Source organism: Lolium perenne, chromosome 6 (assembly GCF_019359855.2).
Source record: "Lolium perenne isolate Kyuss_39 chromosome 6, Kyuss_2.0, whole genome shotgun sequence".
Classification (NCBI taxonomy): domain Eukaryota; kingdom Viridiplantae; phylum Streptophyta; class Magnoliopsida; order Poales; family Poaceae; genus Lolium; species Lolium perenne.
Window position 1 is genome coordinate 86,787,978 of NC_067249.2, and position 22,477 is coordinate 86,810,454.

At 42.7% G+C, this 22,477-nt stretch overlaps 2 protein-coding genes across 2 annotated transcripts; one reads left to right on the top strand and one right to left on the bottom strand.

The window, feature by feature from the left end:
• Nucleotides 1-1,115: 1,115 nt before the first annotated feature.
• Nucleotides 1,116-4,634, top strand: LOC127321071 (uncharacterized). Its single transcript, XM_051350113.2, has 5 exons — nt 1,116-1,388; nt 1,753-2,625; nt 3,253-3,453; nt 3,559-3,754; nt 4,180-4,634. The coding sequence occupies exons 1-5, from the start codon at nt 1,272-1,274 to the stop codon at nt 4,359-4,361; spliced, it is 1,569 nt and encodes a 522-aa protein (XP_051206073.1). The 5' UTR covers nt 1,116-1,271; the 3' UTR covers nt 4,362-4,634.
• Nucleotides 4,635-7,566: 2,932 nt separating this feature from the next.
• LOC127321060 (protein BZR1 homolog 3-like) lies at nt 7,567-10,739 on the bottom strand. Its single transcript, XM_051350102.2, has 2 exons — nt 10,450-10,739; nt 7,567-8,655 (listed from the first exon to the last, which is right to left on the bottom strand). The coding sequence occupies exons 1-2, from the start codon at nt 10,693-10,695 to the stop codon at nt 7,888-7,890; spliced, it is 1,014 nt and encodes a 337-aa protein (XP_051206062.1). The 5' UTR covers nt 10,696-10,739; the 3' UTR covers nt 7,567-7,887.
• Between the last annotated feature and the right edge of the window lie 11,738 nt (nt 10,740-22,477).

Sequence of the window (22,477 nt, forward strand, 5' to 3'; positions counted from 1 at the left end):
CAAGTTATGGTCTTTCTCATTTTGTTGTTGCTACTAGTTTTCTCCAGGCAGGAAATTCTGGACCGGATACAAAATTTCCAGGCAAATTTCTGGCCACCTTAGTGCGAGTAGTTCCCTTAAGTCCTTAGCCGTTTTTCGAAGCCCGGGGGGGCGGAAATTCCGGCATGAGGCGGAAATTGCGGCCCAGGAGGTCCCAAATGGTCATATTCCATTGGGGGGGGGGGGGGTAAATAAGACCCCATTCTTCCTCCTTGGGTTGGTTGCTTCTTCTACTCTCTCTCTCTCTCTCTCTACTCCATTGTTGACCTTAAGAAGCTTCATGTCCCTCTAACCCCTCCCCAATTCTTGCACCTATTTGAGGAAAAGAGAGAGGAGATCTAGATCTACATCTTGACCAATCAAATCCCTCTCTTTGTGAGAGGAATCCACTAGATCTAGATCTTGAAGAAATTGGTGTTCCTCTTGTTATTTGTTCTTCCTCTCTTATTCCCCCCAATAGTGTTTTGTAGTTTTGTTGGACTGGTTAAGTGACCGTGCGTTGCTACGGGTGTATACATATATTTTCCATTACCTTAATTGATCGAATGTAATTGTGTGTTATCATTGATACATAATTGTGTATTGTATCTTTTTCCAACCTTGCAATAAGAAAACCTATCCCGACACAGTGCGCGCTAATAATAATTCTGTCGCGAGGTAGACGACGGTTGGGCATTGTTTGTGTGTCAATACGCGTGGGCCCGCCACTTCCTACCTAGCTTCTCACTATGTCCGGCGCGCCCGAAACGTCCTCTCTGGAGTGGGGACAGGCTCAGGGTATCGGACACCGTATTGGCCACGCCGGGTGAAAGTAAACTTTGGAGCGCGTAACTAAGACCGAAAAAATGTTTGACACGACTCAAAAGCCTTTGAGAACGTTTTGGAGGACGCGATGGAGATGCTCTGATATCCTGAACTTATATTTATTTTTTCTATTGTTGTGTTTCCATAGTCCTAGACAATAAAAAGGCCCTTGTACAAAGTTTTTTTTTTTTTTGAACAACGCCCTTGTACAACAAAGTTGAAAGGGTCGAAGCGGCTTAGGCACGGAATTATCTTTTCCCCTTGTTTATGATCCGAAAAACTCTGGTATTTCCCGTCCTCCTCCCCCTCTCCTCTCCGTCCTCGGAATCTTACTCCCGTTCCAACTCCACCGCAATCCGCGGGCACCTCAAAAGCCGGAACAGCGCCTCGGCCTCGAGCTCACCCAGTTCACCGCGATTTGAAGCCCCATGGCGGGAGCACCCCCGATCGACCCTCCGCGGCCCGCCCGCGGCGACGCCGCCACTTGCGGGTCTCCCGTCAGGTGGGACGAAGACGACGACGGCGACGGCATGGTCGCCTTGGCGGTGAGCTCCCCCTCTCTCCTGCCCTGCTGCCGTCTCTGTGAAGTCTGGTTTGCGTGCACGCTTTTCTTAGTCGAGTTGGTTTTTGATGAGAAGCTTGTAGATTGGACGAGCGATAGCGTAATTTAGGGGCTCCGTTGCTGCTATAAGCTTTCTATCAGAGCATTGAAATCTCTAACGGGTGATCAGGGTTAACTGAGTAGCGGAAAGATTTTTTTTTTTAGTGTACAGCTTGTTCCTCTGGGGATTGTGTTGCTTTGATAGTTATTTCTCACATGTAGTTGTAGAATTGGATGGATGGGTGGATTAATTACAGAGTATATCATGCGAATTTCAGTTTCTGATATTGTTTTCTTTCCTAACGTAGGGACTCGGCCTATTTGACCAAGAGGCAGACGATCCTCCTGCCAACACTGGCACAATCATCGACCCTGATACTGTCACCGCTAACGACTGCAGCACTGATACGACTGAAGGTTCTGCTAAGAAGGAATCAGGGCAGTATTTCTACTATGGCGCACCAGTCCATGAACACACCGGCATCTGGGTGCCTGTTTCTGTTCCACCGATGACAGAGCATGACCACGAGGAGTGGCGCAGGGGCCTTGGCTGTAATGGCGGCTACTTCCCAGAAGAGGTGTTCCAGTGGGAGCTAGACGAGGAAACCAAGGAGATGACAATGTGGGATGTATTTTCCGAGATGGTCGTTGCAGCAAAAGACAAAGCAATCTCTGTCGCGACCTGTGATCTTGGGAGATGTGGGATGTCCATGGTGTCCAACTTGTTCCTCCAAGAAGCCTGGAAGGATATGGCGCAAACGCTTGCGGATGCCAACGCTGATATCGCAAATGAGCTCCTCGAGACGGAATTGACAAAGTGGCTGCCTGACAGCGCATCGAGTACCTGCATGCTGTGCGGCGTGCGCTTTCATCCGATAATGTGCTCTCGCCACCACTGCCGTTTTTGTGGTGGAATATTTTGCAATGGCTGTTCAAAGGGTAGAAGCTTGATGCCTCCCAAATTTAAGACTTCGGAACCCCAAAGGGTTTGCGATGTTTGCGGGGTACGCATAGAGAGCATCCAACCTTACTTGATGAATCAGATCAGTCGTGCTTCACAGCTTCCAACTCATGACGTGACGGATTTGAGTACATTGAGGTCATGGCTGAACTTCCCTTGGACACACACAATGGAACACGAGATATACAAGGCTGCAAATTCTTTACGCAGCTACAGCAAGGTATAACTTTTTCTGTGTGATCAAAATTGTTAATGTTCTCTAAACTGTTTTATAATTGTGATGCAATACATTTCTATATGTTTCTCTCTGTGGCTCTTCGAGAAATAATATATGAGGTTGATGAAAAGTTTAATGTTGTATTGTTCTAAAGCTGCAAGTCTGCAGTAAGTCTTGGGATAGTTTGTGCAATTGCGAGGTTGATGAATGATTAAACTAATCTAGTGAGTGTGGATGAAGAATGATTGGGATCATGTTGCTGTTTTGTTTTTGCACTTAGCTTTAGTAAAATAAGAATCTTATTAATTAAGTACATCTTTGTGATTCTAATTTAGAAAGGATGCATAGTTCCTAGCTGTCCGCATTTGTCAGTAAATGCGAAGTTGATTTGAACTCTATGGTACACTGGTTAGTCTTCACGCTTGTGGAAAAAATTGTATTTTAAGGAACAATATTAAATGCTGCTGCGAAATTCAAGCGACACCAGTGTTTATTGTTTTCATATTTCAAATGTACCAATTGTGAAATACTGGATTTCCAGGTCATTCTCATTGCTCAAAGTGATAATTATTCCATTAGTCTTAGGAATCCTACTGATATCATCAAATTACTCTTTCATCTATTGTTCAGGTGGGAAGACTTAAATCAGAGAAGGCTATCCCTGATACAATTCTTAAACAAGCAAAAGGCCTTGCTATAATTACTGTAGTAAAGGTCGGGATGATGGTCACATACAAGGTTGGTACTGGGCTGGTCGTTGCTCGAAGAGCCGACGGTTCCTGGTCACCTCCTTCAGCAATCTCCACTTGTGGTATCGGATATGGAGCTCAGGTGACATCATCTATTCAAGCATTTTTTTCTAAATCAAAGAAATTATGCCTTAGCGGTCAAATGCACATTCTAACAGATCTGGTATTTTCTTACGTTGCCAAACAGGCTGGCGGTGAGTTAGCAGACTTCATTATCGTGCTGAGGAACACAGATGCCATCAGAACATTCAGTGGAAAGGCACATCTGTCAGTAGGTGCTGGTGTTGGTGCTTCTGCTTGTCATGTCGGGCGTGTAGCTGAGGCTGATTTTCGTGCTGGCGATGGTGGTTATGCTGCATGCTATACATACAGTTGTAGCAAAGGTGTGTTTCTCATTAACATTACCAGCTGCGCATGACTTTGGCGTCTTGTTTCATATGTTCTTCTGCATTTAACCCAACACACAAAAACATGTTTTAAGTACTATGATTATGTGGGTATATGTTAACAGAATAACTTAATAATTCGGTTGAGCCTATGGGGAACTAATATGAATGTAAATTCATATTTTCCATGACAGACATCACTGCCATATATATAATACTCATGTAAACTTGGAGGTGCTTATGATCAGATGCAATGATATGATTGTGTTTGTTGAATAACTAATTTTCCTATTATACCGACATGAGCTAATTGGTATATTTCAGTTTGGTGTTAAATGGGCACTATTGAGTTAATTGCTAATTGCATGTGGTTAGCTCATTTCGGTAGTAACTAAATTATATTTATTTACCTCTCGTCGCAGGTGCTTTTGTGGGATGTGCGCTCAACGGTAGCGTTGTATCCACTCGAGACACTGAAAACGCTCGATTTTACGGTGGTCTCATCAAGGCACCTGATATCCTTCTGGGATCCATGGACAGGCCGCCTGCAGCCGCCGCGCTCTACAAAGCACTGTCTGAATTGTTTGACAGGATTGGAAAGTGATCACTCTTGCCCTAGGTCTCCACCACTTGTTGCTCCTGGTAAATATGCCCCGTCCTCTCTGTATATATATAGCTGATTGGATTCTGGCTCGGCACTCTTCAATTATTGGTTGGTAGGAATTAAGCAATTGTGCAGTCTACCATTCATCTATTGTGACAAAAGGTTTCGTCGTCATCGTGTTACCACGAAACGCCTTGTAAATACTTGTACATTGGATCCAAACTCGCCCTAAGAATCATGCAATACAAGAAAAAGTTCTCCATTTACCTTGAATCCTTGACCTACATTCCTTTTGTTCAGTGTCTGGCTGACTAGCTGTCAGCTCGTTCTTTTGTGTAATCTCTGAAGATGTGGAATTTACAGGCGGGCTGTTGATTCATTTCCTATATATTCACTCATGTGTACTTTGTCATTCCTGAATAGCTCCCTTCAAAAGGATTGCTGCTTGCTCGGTGAATGTCTTGCTAGAAGATAGAATTTCTTAGAACTGAGGTTTGTATCTTTTAGTTGTTTTAATAACTTATAAAAAAAATTACTTGTTCAATCTCTAATGAATCCACATATCCTCTTGTTCCGATATAAATAGTGGCTATCTGTTCTTCCATGGGGAGAGGGTTTGTCTGAGATTGTTTAGAGGAAGAACCGGTAATAAACACAAAACCTGGTTCTATATTTGTTTGAATAAAATGTTTCGTCAATTGCATGCATCTAATAAAAAAATCGAATTCATCTTTTTCTATATTTCCATTCATCTCCACTATACCCCTCATCTTCTAATTTATTCCATTCGATCAAGGAATTCACCATAATAATTCACAAATCTAAATCTGCTAATTCTTCTCAAATAGCACCTTGCAATTTCAGACTCTAAATAGAAGAATAAAAAATTAAATTAAGTCAATCGAAAAAGAAAAGGAGGCTCATGACAAAGGGGAAAGATGTTAGACTCGAAGTTATTTTAGAATGCACCAATTATGTTTGAAAAGGTGGCAAATAAGGAATCGACGGAGATTTCTAGATATCTTGACATGGCTCATGTGATGGGTGATTATGTTTGGATATAATGTCATCCAATGAATCTCTGCTCCGTAATATCAGAACATGAACTTTGGTGATGTTGAAATGATATGTTTTCAGAAAATAAAGGATCAAGCAAAAAAAATTGTAGGCAATTACTTTTTCTTGGAATGGTTAATCTTTTCGTTCTAAAAAGAGGCTTTTGCAGCAGACACATAAGGCTTTGTTTGGTACTAGTGTTTTAGTGGGGATTGGTGGGATAAACCTCTAGAGTATTGGGTGAATCACTTTTGTCACCTAATCCCCATAAAATCCCAACCCCAATCCACTAGGTAGGGGTAGAGTATTGGGGATTGAAAAAAATACACTAAAATTTGCGAAAAAGTGGGGATAAGTGGGGATTAAACTCACTCATACTCTAGCACCAAACATGTATTAGGGATAAGTAGAGATTTAAAGTTTGGAGCAAATTATCCCCGCTAATCCCACTAAAACTCTAGTACCAAACAAGCCCTAAGGGGAAATAGAGTGCGCAGGGGAGGGGAGTGGGTACCCACGACTGCTAGCTGCCGGTGCTCAGCCAAGGCAGGTGATCCAAGAGCGCAGCTGAGACAGCATCTTTACTGTGTTCCCTAAAGTAATTTGGAACGCGCTAGATATTTGACTTTTAGCCCCGCGTACTAAAGGCCGATTCAATCTGGGATGTCGATAAACTGTCCGACGGCCCCCGCCCGTCCTTGTTATGCATGAGTCGTTGTAGGGGCGTTGGATGCAACGTGAAGAGGTGGGGCGAGTGGCCAGCCCGTCGCGTCAGTGACTCAAACGCAAGTCGGCAGCTTTTCCTTAATGGAGCGACGATTTCCAAGGTGGAGGAAGGTAAGACATCCCATCTTCTTCGCACGTCGGCGTTAATGTCGTTCCCGCCCTTTCGCCCACCGCTTCCCGCCTTTTTGCCGCCGCTTCCATTGCCACTCTCGCCTATAAAACAAGCCTTTCAACGCGATCACCACCACTGTCGCCGCCGTAGCACATTCTCTTCTCTCCACGTACACGAAAATGCCATGCCGCCACGCTACAACCTACACCATGCTGGGCCGCAACGGACGACACCTCAAACCCCATCCTAGCATCAACCTCCACCGGCGGGAGAACCTGCGTATCGAGTTTGAGCTCAAGGGGGGAGGGGGTGGAGGAGTTCGCACACTCGATGCGCAGTTCGTGGCTGACGCGAAGTACGAGGTAGCGGGCAAGCCAACCGCCAGGAAAGTACAACGACAAGGCTAGGCCATCGCGTGCTCGAACGACGACGATTAGGCTAGCTTTTGTTTAACTTTAGTCGCTTTTCATTCCATTTTGTAAAATATAACAAAATTTGAATGAAAAATATGATTTTCGTCGAGACTTTTTACGCACTGATTGAGAAACACGGTTTGAAACAAACATTCGCAAACATGGCTTCTCAAATAATCGATCTGAAGCTTCTTCTAGATGACGTTTGGAGGCTGCGACTGGATGTACCTTGATAGAGGGATTCGAGCCATCTGCCGATTGGCATCCTGACGGCACATATTATTTGCATCATGGACCTTTGTCGTAAGTACGAGGATCAGTACATTCAGCTCTACTAACAAACATCTCGGGATTAGGTATTCGGGGGCAAGTGACACTAGAGCTAACATGATTAGTGAAGCGTGACGCCTGCGCAGCATGTCTGCCATGCCCGCACATACCTGAACTGCAGATGTAAGGAATCTCTGTCTGTCGTAGCAAAATGTGCTCTTACACATTCCTCGTATCCAGCCCAGCTCAGAAAAAATACAGTAGTGTGCCAGTGTTCAATCAGTGTCTGTCTGATGTGTATTTCGGTGACTGTGCCCTTCAAGTGACTTTTTACTCTGTAGTGAAAAAAATTGACTTATCACTCCTACTCAGTTCTACACAAGAAAATCCACAACACAGTTATACAACGTGTCTAAGGAACAGACTATGAGACTAACAGTTAACACTAACAGGTGATAAAAACTGAAGAGGAGATTGCTATTTTTTTTTTAGAAAAAAACAGAGACTGTTCTGAAAAGGAACCTAGTACTTCTAACATGGATGTAAAAAGAACCACATGAGCAGGAACAATGAAGAAAAGCAAACGGATGTAAAGCAAATCACAGGCACAGGAAACACAACAAACATATTAATCGACATGTATATCTGATTATATAATAATAAATATAATTTGACTGTCTGATGATCACGATTGAGGAACACAACGGGGTTCCCTTCCCTCAGGCCTAAGGCCATGTTTTATAGTATCGATATCTTATATAGAAAATAAATAAAGAGAGAAAATTGTAAAAAAGGCTAAAGTTTGACGACGATATAGTTGGTGATAAACCGAAGTAACTGAAGTTCAGACGACGGACGGATATAGTCTGCCACGGCAAAATCTGAGGAAATGAAATTCCTGGTGATGGCTTCCATCTCTTTCTTTCTCTCCTTCCTCTGACGATCGGACTCAGGCGTTGTCTGCCGCGCCGGCGGCGGCGCCGCGGGACTTCTTGCGGCCGAGGGTGAGCCTTAGCTCCAGCTCGTCCTCGTCGGGCTCCTCTTCGATGTGTTCCCCATGCCACGCGTTCAGCAGCCCCTCGTCGCTCCCGAACTCGAAGGCGCCTTCCGCCGCGCTGTAGCCCATCGGGCCGTCGCCCTCGGCCACGGGTGAGCACGCCCCGCTCAGCGCCGGGGTGTGCACCCTCGTAGATGGCGCGGTGGCGGTTCCGAAGGGGTTCGGAGGATGAGCAATGAGGTTGTAGGCCGGGGACGAAGGCCCCGTCGACGAGATGCTGAACCCGGAGAGCCAGTTCGGGTCAGGGGCGACCCTGGGGCTTGACGGCCTGGCGGAGTTAGGCATGGAGTAGTCGTACCGGCGTGGCGGCACGGCCTGGACCGGGTACACCCCCCAGCCGGTGCTGAGCTGGGGCAGGGGCATGCGCGGCGGCGAGCCGGACGGCGAGGTCACCGGCGCGCTCATGGAGCCGCCGTCGAAGTAGGAGTACTTGGAGGAGGACGCGAAGCTGGGGCCGGAGGAGAGGTTCTTGAGCCACGGGACGAGGGAGCCGCCATCCACGCCCCCAAAGTAGCCGCCGCTGCCGCTGCCGCCGCCGCCGCCCAGTGTGATGTGCGAGGAGCCGCTGGAGCGGAAGGACGCCCGCGGGCTCACCTGCTGCGATGAGCACGGGCTCGGGGTCGGCGGTCCGGTGCGCACTGCTAGAAGAGGCTTGCAACCCTGAAACAAATAAGTTTTGACAATATTACGTTACACATTGCTGAAACACAAATGCATAACTGCGGGGATATAACGTAATCAAATCCGAATAGATTGCAAAACTACAATGAACGAATACAGTGACAAGAGCCATGCAAAATCTAAATGAAATCCAGAGATTATGGCCAGACATGCATAAACGTGAGGAGGAAGATCAAGTTTTTTTAATCTCCATTTAATGCCTTCTAAAGTACAGCCATCACAATAATTGCCAGATGCTGGCAGTGACATACTACTTAAATAAAGGCAAATTCTAACACACTCTGCGTCATCAGCCTTGAAAATGCAAAAAAAATACTTGCTTTCCAAAGCTGATTGCATCCCAAACAAAGAAAGAAGAAGATGCTTGGTCATTTTGTATCGCAAAGCGGTTTTCTGAAATCGAAACCTTCTTTGACAGCCTTGGCTTCCTTTGATGGAAATATTCGGTCATGGCCATATCTACCTGCCGATGACCATGCCACTAGCTTTTATATATCCCCATTATTTGCTCTTTACCTGTCCTTTTTCTCACATGTCCTAGCAGAGGAACTGCTTATTGCTAGAGCATGGCACCGCGAGATTGGGAGGACTACTGCCTAGGAAAGTCGAAGTATCTCTAGTGTAGACAAAAACAGGGCCAATGTGCATGGAAAGATGCAAACTTTGTCAAAAACACGAAGAGGACGTGTCCTGCCAAGTTTGTCTTGCCACCTTAATTCTAGCAGTGTGTGCAAAAAAAAATTTACAGAAGCCACACATCTCTATCTTACAAAAGTAAGGAATACGACAACACAAACTGAACTGAGCTAGCAGTTCGTTATCATCTACTCCGTATAATAAGACCCACTATTAATAATGTACATTAATTCCCCTAAAATGGGGAGATAACCAAGAAATGGTGATAAATCAGGATGACGTTTGGACAGCAAATAGATCCTATGCATGCATAACAAAGATGCCAACCAAGAAACAAAAAAAGGAAAGAAAGCGACGAGCTTTAGTGGTAGCACATTGCATCCTTGGTTGCCTAAAAAGGCACGCGAAAAAGAAACTGAAATCAAGAAGGATAACGGAAGAAGTCCCTCTTGGCGTTCTCTCGAGTAAGAACAAACTCCTCGTCACGCAAAAAGTGGAAGCAATCAAACAAATAAGTAAGCATTAGCTGTGCAATCCAGTGGCTTTTCTATGGAAACGGGAGCTATGTAATGCTAAGCGTGTGGCTCATCTTTGGCTTGTCCCAATCTCCAATTGATAACGGAACGGAAAAGAGATCAGCTTGAGGTGTGAGGGGCCTGGGTGTGACGACGAGCTAGCACGCGCACGCATCGGTATCTCGAATTCTCGATCCATATAGTCGTCCACACCAGACAGACATCACCTCCATGCCAAAAGCCAAAAGTTGATAACGATGATTTTTGGAAGGAAAATAAAGCCGGGCTTGTGGTGGCTGCATGCAGATGGAACTCTCTCTGTCGAGGAGAGATGAATCCACGGCTAAATCCTTTCCCAAAAAGAAAAGAAAAGAGATCCAAGAGAAATCATTCAATTCGGAAGAACTAATCGGGCGCTCAAGCTCAGCCGAGGAAGAATGGATTCTCCGCCGCATGGGACGGGATTAATTAATGGTTCCTCGCAACTCAGGAACAATGTACCTTCGGCTGGGCTCAATCAAGAACGTAACGCGAATTTCCAAACAAAAAAGCAAAGCAACGCCGTGGAACGAAGCAGATCGAGGAGACGAGATAAGGGAGGCGGCTGCGATAGGATATATACCTTGCGGTAGGTGGTGCCGTCTGGCTCGACGGTCCACCCGGCCTCGTCGGCGAGCGCCTTGAGCACCTCGTTGTTGTCGCAGTGCTTGGGGAGGGTGTAGTTGCCCTGGGAGCGCAGGCCGGAGAAGATCTTGGCGGCGATGGCGCGGCGGCGGCGCTCGCGGCGGCGGTTGTTCTCGCGCTCCCTCCAGGTCGGCACCCTCGACGGCGCGCCGCCCATGCCACCGCTGCCTCCCCCGAGCATCATTCTCTTGCACAGCGAGCAGGGGGTGGCGACTTTGCTGGCGAGGTGTTTGCTGTAGGGTCGACGACTATGCGCGGAGGTGACGGCCCGCTTAAATACACCGCCGGCAGCGGCGCTTTTACGTCTCTGCCCCCGCGGGTGGTGGCGTATCCAGGCGAAGGGGGTCAGGGGCAGGAATGGTATCTTGCTCGGCGGAGGGCGGTAATAATTGGCTTCCAAAGAATGGAAGCTGGCCTGGCCGGCGTGTGCCACAGTAAATTCCAGACACGATTCGATCGATCGCGGATCGCCCCGCGAGGCCGCCGGAATATTTGGTGGGCCCTGGTTGTCAGTTGCAGTGCCAGTGGTCAAACAGTCTGAGCCATGGATGGGTTCGGACGTGATACGGTATGATTACATTTTGGTATACGGGCTGGTCAGAGTGTCAATGATAGCGTGGAAATGGACGACCGGACCGGGGTGGCAAATGTTCCTGCTGGGATGGTTTTTTTTGGATCACGGTTCGGCTGGGTTTGTGGCACCGGTTTAGCCATGGAGTTGCCGTGGTGCACACTTTTATGTGGCAATGAATTGTTTGGATCGTGTGATGTACTACATGTGTGGTATGTATGTTTCTAACCAAAATGGCTACGGCCGTATAAACCGTAACAACGGTGCAAATAACGTGTGTCGGTAGGTCAACGAGGATTCATTGGGAGCATCCTGACTATGTTTTTAACCTCCTAGTTAGTTTGAAGGATTTATATTACCTTTACCACACGGTTGCATGAGGGAGCGTTACACGTGCGCTACAGCCATACGTTGCGGTTGAATTAAGTACATGCTGCGGTGGTGTAACCGTGAAGTTTCCATGTGCGTGCACGTGATCTCAGTGAAAAATGGCGTTAGAGATTATTCCTATTTAGATGGGGGAGTTCTCGTTACCAAAAGGCGAATAAATACAAAGCACGTGATGCAAGATCGTAACTGCAATTGATTTGTCCGATCTCCACCGCCGGTTATCCGTTAGAAAAGCTAGTAAATGTGGCCACGCGTTGGGGACAACTGTCGTGTAGCCAATTATAGCTCATATTGGTGGATTAATATTAGCCCCTAAACATGTGACTGTAACGGTCTAATAAAATTTATTGGAGTTTCCACGTGCGTGAACCTGATGAGGCCGATATCTGACATTCAAGATTACTTCAATTGAGATGAAGGAGTTCTCATTGTTGAACGATAGATAGATCCAAAACCGCGTGACACAATATTGGAAATCACGTGTTGGTGGGTCGACAAGGATTCATTGGGAGCATCATGATTGTTCTTTTAACCGCCTAGTTAGTTTGAAGGATTTATATTACCTTTACCACACGGTTGCATGATGGATCGTTACGCGTGCGCTACAGCCATACGTTACGGTTGAATTAAGTACATGTTGCGGTGGTGTAATTGTGAAGTTTCCATGTACGTGCACGTGATGTCGTTGAAACTGGCGTTAGAGATTATTCCTATTTAGATGGGGGAGTTCTCGTTGCCAAAAGGAGAATAAATACAAAGCACGTGATGTAAGATCATAATTGCAATTGATTTGTCCGATCTCCACCGTCGGTTATTCATTAGAAAAGCTAGTCAATGTGGCCAAGCGTTGGGGACAACTGTCGTGTATTTGTCCGATCACCACCGTCGGTTATTCGTTAGAAAAGCTAGTAAATGTGGTCACACGCTAGGGACAACTATCGTGTATTTGTCCGATCTCCACCGTCGGTTATTAGTTAGAAAAGCTAGTAAATGTGGCCACGCGTTGGGGACAACTGTCTGTAGCCAATTACAGCTCAAATTGGTGGATTAGTATTGGCCCCTAAACATGTGACTATTATGATATAATTAAATTTATTGGAGTTTCCACGTGCGTGAACCTGATGAGACCGATAACTGACATTCAAGATTACTTCAACTTAGATGAAGGAGTTCCCATTGTTGAATGACAGATAGATCCAAATCCGTCATATTGGAATAACGTGTTGGTGGGTCGACGAGGATTCATTGGGAGCATCATGACTATGCTTTTAGACGCCTAGTTAGTTTGAAGGATTTATATTACCTTTACCACACGCTTGCATGACGGAGCATTACACGTGTGCTACAGCCATACGTTGCGATTGAATTAAGTGCATGTTCTGGTGGTGTAATCGTGAAGTTTCCATGTACGTGCACATGATGCTAGTGAAAACTTGCGTTAGAGATTATTCCTATTTAAACGGGGATTCCTCATTACTAAAAAGTCGAATAAATACAAAAGAATGTGACGTAAGATCATAATTGCAATTGATTTGTTCGATCTCCAACGTCGGCTATCCGTTAGTAAAGCTAGTAAATGTGGCCACGCGTTGGGGACAATTGTCGTGTAGCCAATTATAGCTCGTATATGTGGATTAATATTGGTCCCTAAACATGTGACCGTACGGTCTAATTAAATGTATTGGAGTTTCCACGTGCATGCATCTGATGAGGTTGGTAACTGACATTCGAGATTACTACGATTTAGACGAATGAGTTCTCGTTGCTGAATATATAACGGATAAGTCCAAAACTGTGTGACACAATATTGGAACTTCTGTCGATTTAGATGGTCACCAATGTCAGCTATGCACCAATAAAGCTAGTAAATTTGGCGATAGGTGGGAGCAATTGTTGTAGCCAATGCTAGTCGTATATTCGCTGATTATTGTTGAACCCTGAACATAAAAATCATGTTATATTTATTGGAGTTTCCACGTGTGTGCACCTGATAAGGCTCGGAACTGACATTACAGATTCTTGCTATTTAGACGAGAGAGTTTTGTTACTCAATAGCATTTTCATTACTGAAAGAAATGCAAATATTGGACAGACTCTTACATGAGAGAGTGTTACACAAGTGTTGCAACCATACGCTGCGATTGGATTAAGTACATGTTGCAGTGGTGTGTGATCATGGAGTTTCCATGTGTGTGCACATGATGTTAATGACATTGGAATTAGAAAACATTCTATTTAAATGGGGGAGTTCTCATTGCCGAAAGAAGAACAAATACATAAGTGCATGACGTAAGATCGTGACCGCAATTTATTTGTTCGATCTCCACTATCATGTATCCTTTAGTAGAGCTATTAAATGTGGCCACACGTGAGGACAAGTTATCGTGTAGCCAATGATAGCGCATATTGGTGGATTAATATTAGTCCCAAAACACATGAGCGTGACTGTATAATCAAATTAATTGGAGTCTCCACGTGTGTGCACCCAGTGAGCCTAAAAACACATGAGTGTAACGTTATAATTAAATCTATTAGAGTTTCCACGTGCATGCACCTGATGAGGTTGATAACTAACATTTGAGATTACTACGATTTCGACGAGGGAGTTATCATTGTTGAATGATGGATAAATTCAAAACCCCGTGTGACACGAGATTGGAATTTCAATTGATTTAGAGGGTCACCAATGTCATCAATGCGCTAATGAATCTAGTAAATTTAGCCACAAGTGGGGACAAATGTCGTTGCCAAAGCTAGCGTATATTTGTTGATAAATGTTGGACCCTAGACATAACAATATTGTTATATTTATTGGATTTTTACACGTGCCTACTCCTGATAAGGATGAGAACTCATATTCAAGATTATTTATGTTTGTATGGGAGAGATCTCATTAGTGAATAACATTTTTCATAATGATAGACAAATATTAGACGAATGCTTGCATGACGGAGCGTGACATACATGTTACAAGCATACATTATGATTGGATTAAGTACATGTTGCGGTGATGTGATCATGGATTTCCCATGTGCATGCACATGATGTTCTTGTGATGCTAATGAAACTTACAATAGACAATATTGCAATTTAGATGGGAGAGTTTTCATTACCGAATAATGAATAAATACATAATTGCATGTCATAAGATCATAATCGCAATTGATTTGTCTGATCTTCATTATCATCTATCAACTATTAAAGCTACTAAATGTGGCCACACACGGGGACAATTTGTCGTTTAGCCAATGATAGCGCATGTTGGTGGATTAATATTGGTCCCTAAACACATGAGCGTAACGGTACAATTAAATTTATTAGAGTTTCCACGTGCGTGCACGTGATGAGGGTGATAACTAACATTCAAGATTACTAAGATTTTGACGAGGGAGTTCTCATTGTTGAATGATGGATAAATCTAAAACCGTGTGACACAAGATTGGAAATTCAATTGATTTAGAGGGTCACCAATGTCAGCTATGCGCTAATAAATCTAGTAAATTTGGCGATAAGTGGGGAAAAATGATGAGCCAATGCTACATATATTGGTGGATTAATGTTGGACCCTAAACACAACAATCTTGTTATATTTATTTGAATTTTCCACGTGTGTGCACATGATAGGGCTGAGAACTGATATTTGAGATTATTTATATTGATATGGAAGAGCTCTCATTAGCGAATAACATTTTCATTGAATGACATATACAGAAAGTGCATGCCACAAGGTCACAACTTCCATTGACTAGGCAGATCACCAATGTCAACTATTAGCTAATAAAGCTAGTAAATTTGGCATGCTATTGTATATTGGTGGAATATTGTTGGACCCTAGACAAATGGTCTTGCGAAATTTATTGGAATTTCCATGTATGTGCGTCTGACGTTAATGACAACTGGCATTCGAGATCATTGTTGTTTAGATGGGGGAGCTCTCATTGGTAAATGTCATATATGTCTATGACAACATGACGTAAGATTGCAATTGCTATTTGTTTGGTAAAAGCTATTCACTAGTAAAGCTAGTAAATGTGTCCATAGGTGGTAACAAATGGCGTAATGCCAATAATAGCGTATCGGTGGATTAATATTTGATAATTAGCGCTTGACCTTGATTGGATTTTCCATATACATGCACATGATGTGGATGAAAACTAACATTCAAGATTATTGATAATTGAATGGCTAGGTTTCATTACTAAATGACCAAAAATCCGCAACTTCATGACATAAGATCATAACTACAATTGATTTGGTCGATCACGAATGTGAGCTTTCCGCTAGTAAAGCTGGTCAATGTGGCCATAGGTAGGGATTATGCTATCCTATATTGGTGGATACATACCTGAGATTAGTGCTATCTAGATGAAGGAGGACTGATATTGGACATAGTTCCTTAACCCGCATGATTATGCAGTACGCATACGTAAAATGTGAATGATTATTGGCATCACCGAGTTATGGGTATTTACTTCAAATGGTTGCATAAACTAAGAACATATATGTTCTCATGGGTTTGATAATGTGCATTGACAAACTATTAAGGGTTGTGTTGGACACATCCTTCATATGTTTGTAATGCAAAGAGTTTGGTTGATGCGATTATACAAGTTATCGTGGAGACTCACATAATTTGGAGTTAATAGAAGCAATTATGTATTTGGGTCATGACTATGGAACATCTATTTTCTGTTTTCACGTGTGCATGATAATGAAGACAACTGATTTCGAGGATTACTGCTATTTTTATGTGTTATTGCCATATCAAAATAGTAGATTTTTCCTCTTGATACAAATACCACATATCTTCATCTATCCAATCACCATTGTCACTCAATACGCTAGTGAAGTTAGTAATCATAGTGGGTCGGTTCTAATCTTTAGCAACAACTTAAACGACCCAAGGAAATCCCAGAAAGAGCTCGTGGCCCGGAGATTCACGGGCCCCTCTTGAGATTTTTTCCTTGGCGTTTAGTTGGTCCTTGGTGGGCTCATTAGTCATAGTTGCAAGACACATATATGAATGTAGGGAAATTGGGCTCATCCATGTGACCGGAATAATCCAATTTGTAACTGTTATGACTATCGTGTTGACTAACTTTGTTGTGATTGGTGCACTTGCACATGAGGAGTAGATGAAAATCAGTATATGCGATTATTAATTTGGTTACCACTCTATTGTAAGATCACACACTATAAAACCATAGATGTGAGTATAAAATGTAGATTCGGCCAACAAGAATCATCTATTAGGAAAATTAATATAGACTGTGTAATCACAAAATCACACTATGTAATCGAGATCCTTTGATCCTAACTTTGTTTGGCAAATCAAAAATTCTTGCTTAATACGCACGCAGAAAGATGGTTTCTACAATTTTCAGTGGGGCTCGCTACTACAGTGGTCATGATAGTGTATATATTTGGATTAATATTGGACCCTAAATTCTTGAATGCAATTGTCTAGTAAGTACATTGGGCTTGATTTAGTTTTTTTTCGAAATGGGCTGCATCGAAAGATGCACACAGCCTAGTTTTTATGAAAAAGTTCCGAGTACCAATTTATTACAATTTATGGATCACGTAAGGTCGATACGAAAATCAACCATCTAAAGAAAAGCAGCATAAGCAACTAGAGATATGCCAATCTACTAGTATGCCGCCATCCAGCCCGGCTGTATAAATCCTGTGCGACCGTCAGCAGCCGTCTGCACCTAGTATCCATAAGTTCCCGTTGATCCACCGGGAGCAGGAAAGCTGATAGCTAGATCCAATGTGTAGCCATACGAATAACCTGCAATTTTTTTGGAATTAGAGCTTTGTTAAAAATAATGTTGTTCCTACAATTTCATATCGACCAACATAAAGCAGAAACTCCAATGTGTATTCTATCTTTAGTTCTCTTATCGATCCCATTCAACCAATTCCCAAACATATTTTTAATATTGGTGGGTGAGGGAATATTGTATGTAAAGTAAATAATGCGCCACACAATTTTTGCAAAAGGACATGAGAGAAAAAGATGTTCATTTGTTACTTCAGCGTCACAAAAACAACATTTTTTGCACCCATTCCATCTTCTCTTTGCTAAGTTATCTTTCATCAATAATACATTTTTATTGAGGAATCACATGAAGATTTTTATCTTTAGGGGAATTTTCAGCCTCCATAAGTATTTGCTAGGGAAATCACTATGAACATTCATTAAATCTTCATACATGAATTTTACTGTAAATACACCGAATGCATTTAATTTCCATACAAAGCTATCAGGTTGGTCAAATAGGTTCACCTCCATAAGGCGTTGATATAGATGTAGCCACATAACCCATTTGGCTGGTGTAAGAATTCTTCTAAAACCAACGGTTAGAGGAATCTGTGATAGGACAGAATGAACTGAATCCGTGATAGGGCTTGATTTAGTGCATGTTTCCTGATAGCAATCTTATTGTACGGTACACATGTGCGTGATGTTGATGAAAATTGCCATGTGAGACATTGCTATTTAAATGGAATGTTGTGATATCTCGAGTTCATCTTTGTTGTGTTTGTAACCGTCTAATTATGTAGTTAGAATGTAAGCCCCGTGCACATTTGTATAATGGAATTGTTACTACTTGCAACCACGCATATCACTTGGGTTAGGATATGCTTCACAGTTTCCTGGCCGTCGAATTTGCATGTGCACATGCACATGATATTGATTAAGACTGGTGTCCGAGATTATTTCTATTATTGTCAAATGTATCAATGACAAAAGAAGCAATATATCATTAAGAGACAAAGATCAGATATATCTATCGTCATCTATGGACAATCACCGAGGCAAGCTTACTTCAAATTTGAAAATAGCAATTGTGCTGAAAGGGGGCCTACTTATGATAGTGGAAATGGGAGCAGATTGATGGATTAAAATGTACTTAATCAAGTATTTTTGGGGTATATTTGGGGCATGGTTCCTTAATCCACATCCCACGGGCGAATGCAGGACCGTGCTAGGAGGATTTGTAGCACGACTGAATGCAGGGCCTAATTAAGTGAATATAATGTAAGTCTCTTGCACATTTGTATAGTGGAGGAGTTACTAGTTGCAACCATGCATATTAGTTGGGTTAGGTTATGCTTCATAGTTTTCTAACCGCAGGGTGGCTAGGTTCTACCTCCTTGGAGGCATCATCTTGGAGGGTGATACGTCCCCGACGTATCCATAATTTCTGTCGTTCCATGCTTGTTTTATGACAATACTTATATGTTTTGCTTGCACTTTATGATGTTTTTATGCGTTTTTCGGAACTAACCTATTAACGAGATGCCACAGTGCCAGTTCCTGTTTTCTGCTGTTTTTGGTTCCAGAAAGGCTGTTCGGGCAATATTCTCGGAATTGGACGAAATCAATGCCAAACCTCCTATTTTTCCCGGAAGGCTCCAGAACACCGAAGAAGAGTCGGAGAGGGGACAGGGGGCCACCACACCACCTGGCGGCGCGGGCCAGGCCTAGGCCGCGCCAGCCTAGGGTGTGGCGCCCCCAGGTGCCCCCCTGCGCCGCCTCTTCGCCTATAAAAGCCCTTTCGACCTAAAAACGCAGAACCAATTGACGAAACTCCAGAAAGACTCCAGGGGCGCCGCCGCCATCGCGAAACTCCAATTCGGGGGACAGAACTCTCTGTTCCGGCACTTCGCCGGACGGGGAAGTGCTCTGAAGCCATCTCCATCAACGCCACCGCCTCCGCCATGCTCCGTGAGTAGTTCCCCCATGGACTACGGGTTCTAGCAGTAGCTATGTCGGTATACTCTCCCCCATGTACTTCAATACAATGGTCTCATGAGCTGCCTTACATGATTGAGATTCATCTGATGTAATCGGTGTTGTGTTTGTTGGGATCCGATGGATGATACATTATGATTAGTCTATCTATAAAGTTTGTGAAGTTATTGTTGCTGCAATCTTGTTATGCTTAATGCTTGTCACTAGGGCCCGAGTGGCATGATCTTAGATTTGAGCTCTATACTTATTGCTTAGATTGTATCTACAAGTTGTATGCACATGTCACTGTCCGGAACCAATGGCCCCGAAGTGACAGAAATCGGGACAACCGGAGGGGATGGTAGTGATGTGAGGATCACATGTTTTCACGGTGTGTTAATGCTTTGCTCCGGTACTCTATTAAAAGGAGTACCTTAATATCCTAAGTTTCCCTTGAGGCCCGGCTGCCACCGGCCGGTAGGACAAAAGATGTTGTGCAAGTTTCTCATTGCGTAGCACGCATTTAATTATATACGGAAAACATGCCTACATGATTAATGAATTGATGTTCTTTCTTAATGCCTTTGATTCCTATCAATTGCCCAACTGTAATTTGTTCACCCAACACTTGTTACTTGTTATTGGAGAGTTACCACTAGTGTAGATCGCTGGGAACCCCGGTCCATCTCTCATCATTATATACTTGCTCTACATGTCATTAGAAGTAGTATCAACTATCTTCTCGTACCATTGCTCTCATATTGCTATTATCGCATTGTGTATTCCGTTACTCGCTCTCATATTATCGCTACTTTCACATCACCCTGTTGCTAGTGCTTTTCCGTGTGCAATGAATTGACAACTCAGTTGTTAAGGCTTATAAGTATTCTTTACCTCCCCTTGTGTCGAATCAATAAATTTGGGTTATACTACCCTCGAAGACTGCCGCGATCCCCTATACTTGTGGGTTATCAAGACTGTTTTCTGGCGCCGTTGCCGGGGAGGCATAGCTCTACTCATAAGTTCACCTGGGGAGTACACTCTACCTCTCTCTCTGTTTTATTTTATTTTGTTTTGCTTAGTTTACTTTTGTCTAGTTTATTTGTGCTTAGTTTATTTCTGTCTAGTATTACTTTGCTTAGTTTCTTTTTGTCTTGTTTTATTTTCCTCATATACCCAAAAATCCATAAAAATTTGAAAAACCAAAAAATTAAAAACTGCTGTTATGGGAGAACCTACAACCTACTTGGAGCTTATGGAATGTTATAATTGTTATAGAGAATCAAGAACTGGTAAAATAATGAGTGCTATGATAGAAAAATTGAATACAATTGCTAGAATCTTGCTTAAACGCCATGATATAAACTGTTGCTCTCAACAGGATACTAAACATCTTAAATTTCAATGTGGCTTTAGTGAGGAATTTTTAATTAAAAACTATAATCGGAATTGCTATATTCATTATGGGTTCGAAGAGGTAGAACAATTTGTCGTGTTTATGGGAGCCTCCGAGATAGAATCCTTCATGGTTGAGAATTATGAAACTTGTGTTGTTTGTAAGGACCTTAAAGATTATGTCTCTACTATCCTTAATTGTTGCATAGAATGCTTCGGTAATAATCCTTATATCATTGATTACAAAGAGAGACTCATTAATGCACAAGAATGCACTCACAATTTGCAGGAACCTGTGGAAGAAGAAACTGATGAACCTGAAAGCTCATTGGATGAAAAAGAGGAGGAAATTGATGAACCTGAATGCTCATTGGATGAAAAAGAAGAGGAGAGCGACGAACAAAAGGGGGAAGAATGGATTAGCTACCCATGCCAACCTTCTAATGAGAGTAACTCTTCATCTCTTACACTATTTGATTGTCCTCCATGCTTACCGAAAGAGGTTGAATGTTATGTTCCTGTGGATTCTCTTGAAATAGTACCTATGAGTAATACTTGTGAGAATAATTATGCTACTGTTATATATGATAATCCATGCTACTTTGATAAATCTTATGATAATGCTTTGTTTGTGCCTGATGTCGAAATGCATGGTACTAAAGAATTTTGCTTAGCAAATGTTTATGATAAAGCTTTAGATGATGGTCCTATGTTACTTGATAATATTAATTGTACTACTAATGAAAATGGGATTGGAGAGTTATTGACTTTATCTATGTGTCCCATATCTCTTGAGATTGATCAACTACCTTGTTATATTATTGATAAAAGTGTGTTTGAAAGTTCTAATTCCACTATTCTTGAACTTGATAAAAATTATGTGTTTGGAAATCATGGAAAGTATGCTGCATGTGATAGTTATATTGTTGAGTTTGTTCATGAAGCTACTGAAAATTATTATGAGAGAGGAAAATATGGTTGTAGAAATTTTCATGGTACTAATACACCTCTCTATATGCTGAAATTGTTGAAATTACACTTGTTTTATCTTCCTATGCTTGTTACTTTGCTTTTCATGAACTTGTTTATTTACAAGATTCCTATGCATAGGAAGCATGTTAGACTTAAATTTGTTTTGGATTTGCTTTTTGATGCTCTCTTTTGCCTCCAATACTATTTCTTGCGAGTGCATCATCAAAACTGCTGAGCCCATCTTAATGGCTATAAAGAAAGCAACTTCTTGGGAGATAACCCATGTGTTATTTTGCTACAGTACTTTGTTTTATATTTGTGTCTTGGAAGTTGTTTACTACTGTAGCAACCTCTCCTTATCTTAGTTTTGTGTTTTGTTGTGCCAAGTGAAGCCTCTAATCGAAGGTTGATACTAGATTTGGATTTCTGCGCAGAAACAGATTTCTATCTGTCACGAATCTGGGCTGTTTTCTCTGTAGAAAAATCAGAAAAATATGCCAATTTACTTGAGTGATCCTCAGATATGTACGCAACTTTCATTAGTTTTGAGTTTTCTGATTTGAGCAACGGAAGTATTTTATTAAAATTCGTCTTTACTGGCTGTTCTGTTTTGGCAGATTCTGTCTCTGTTTTTTGCATTGTCTCTTGTGGACTTTAAGCGAGGTTTTCTAGACGTAGAGAGCTGTAGCTAATGTTTTATTGAGTTCTTGCAATGTGCCACTACAGGACCAAGGTGGATTCAAATTTTTTGAGTACTAACCCCTCTAATGAAGTTTATGAGAAGTTTGTTGTGAAGGAAGTTTTCAAGGGTCAAGAGAGGAGGATGATATATGATCAAGAAGAGTGAAAAGTCTAAGCTTGGGGATGCCCCCGTGGTTCATCCCTGCATATTTC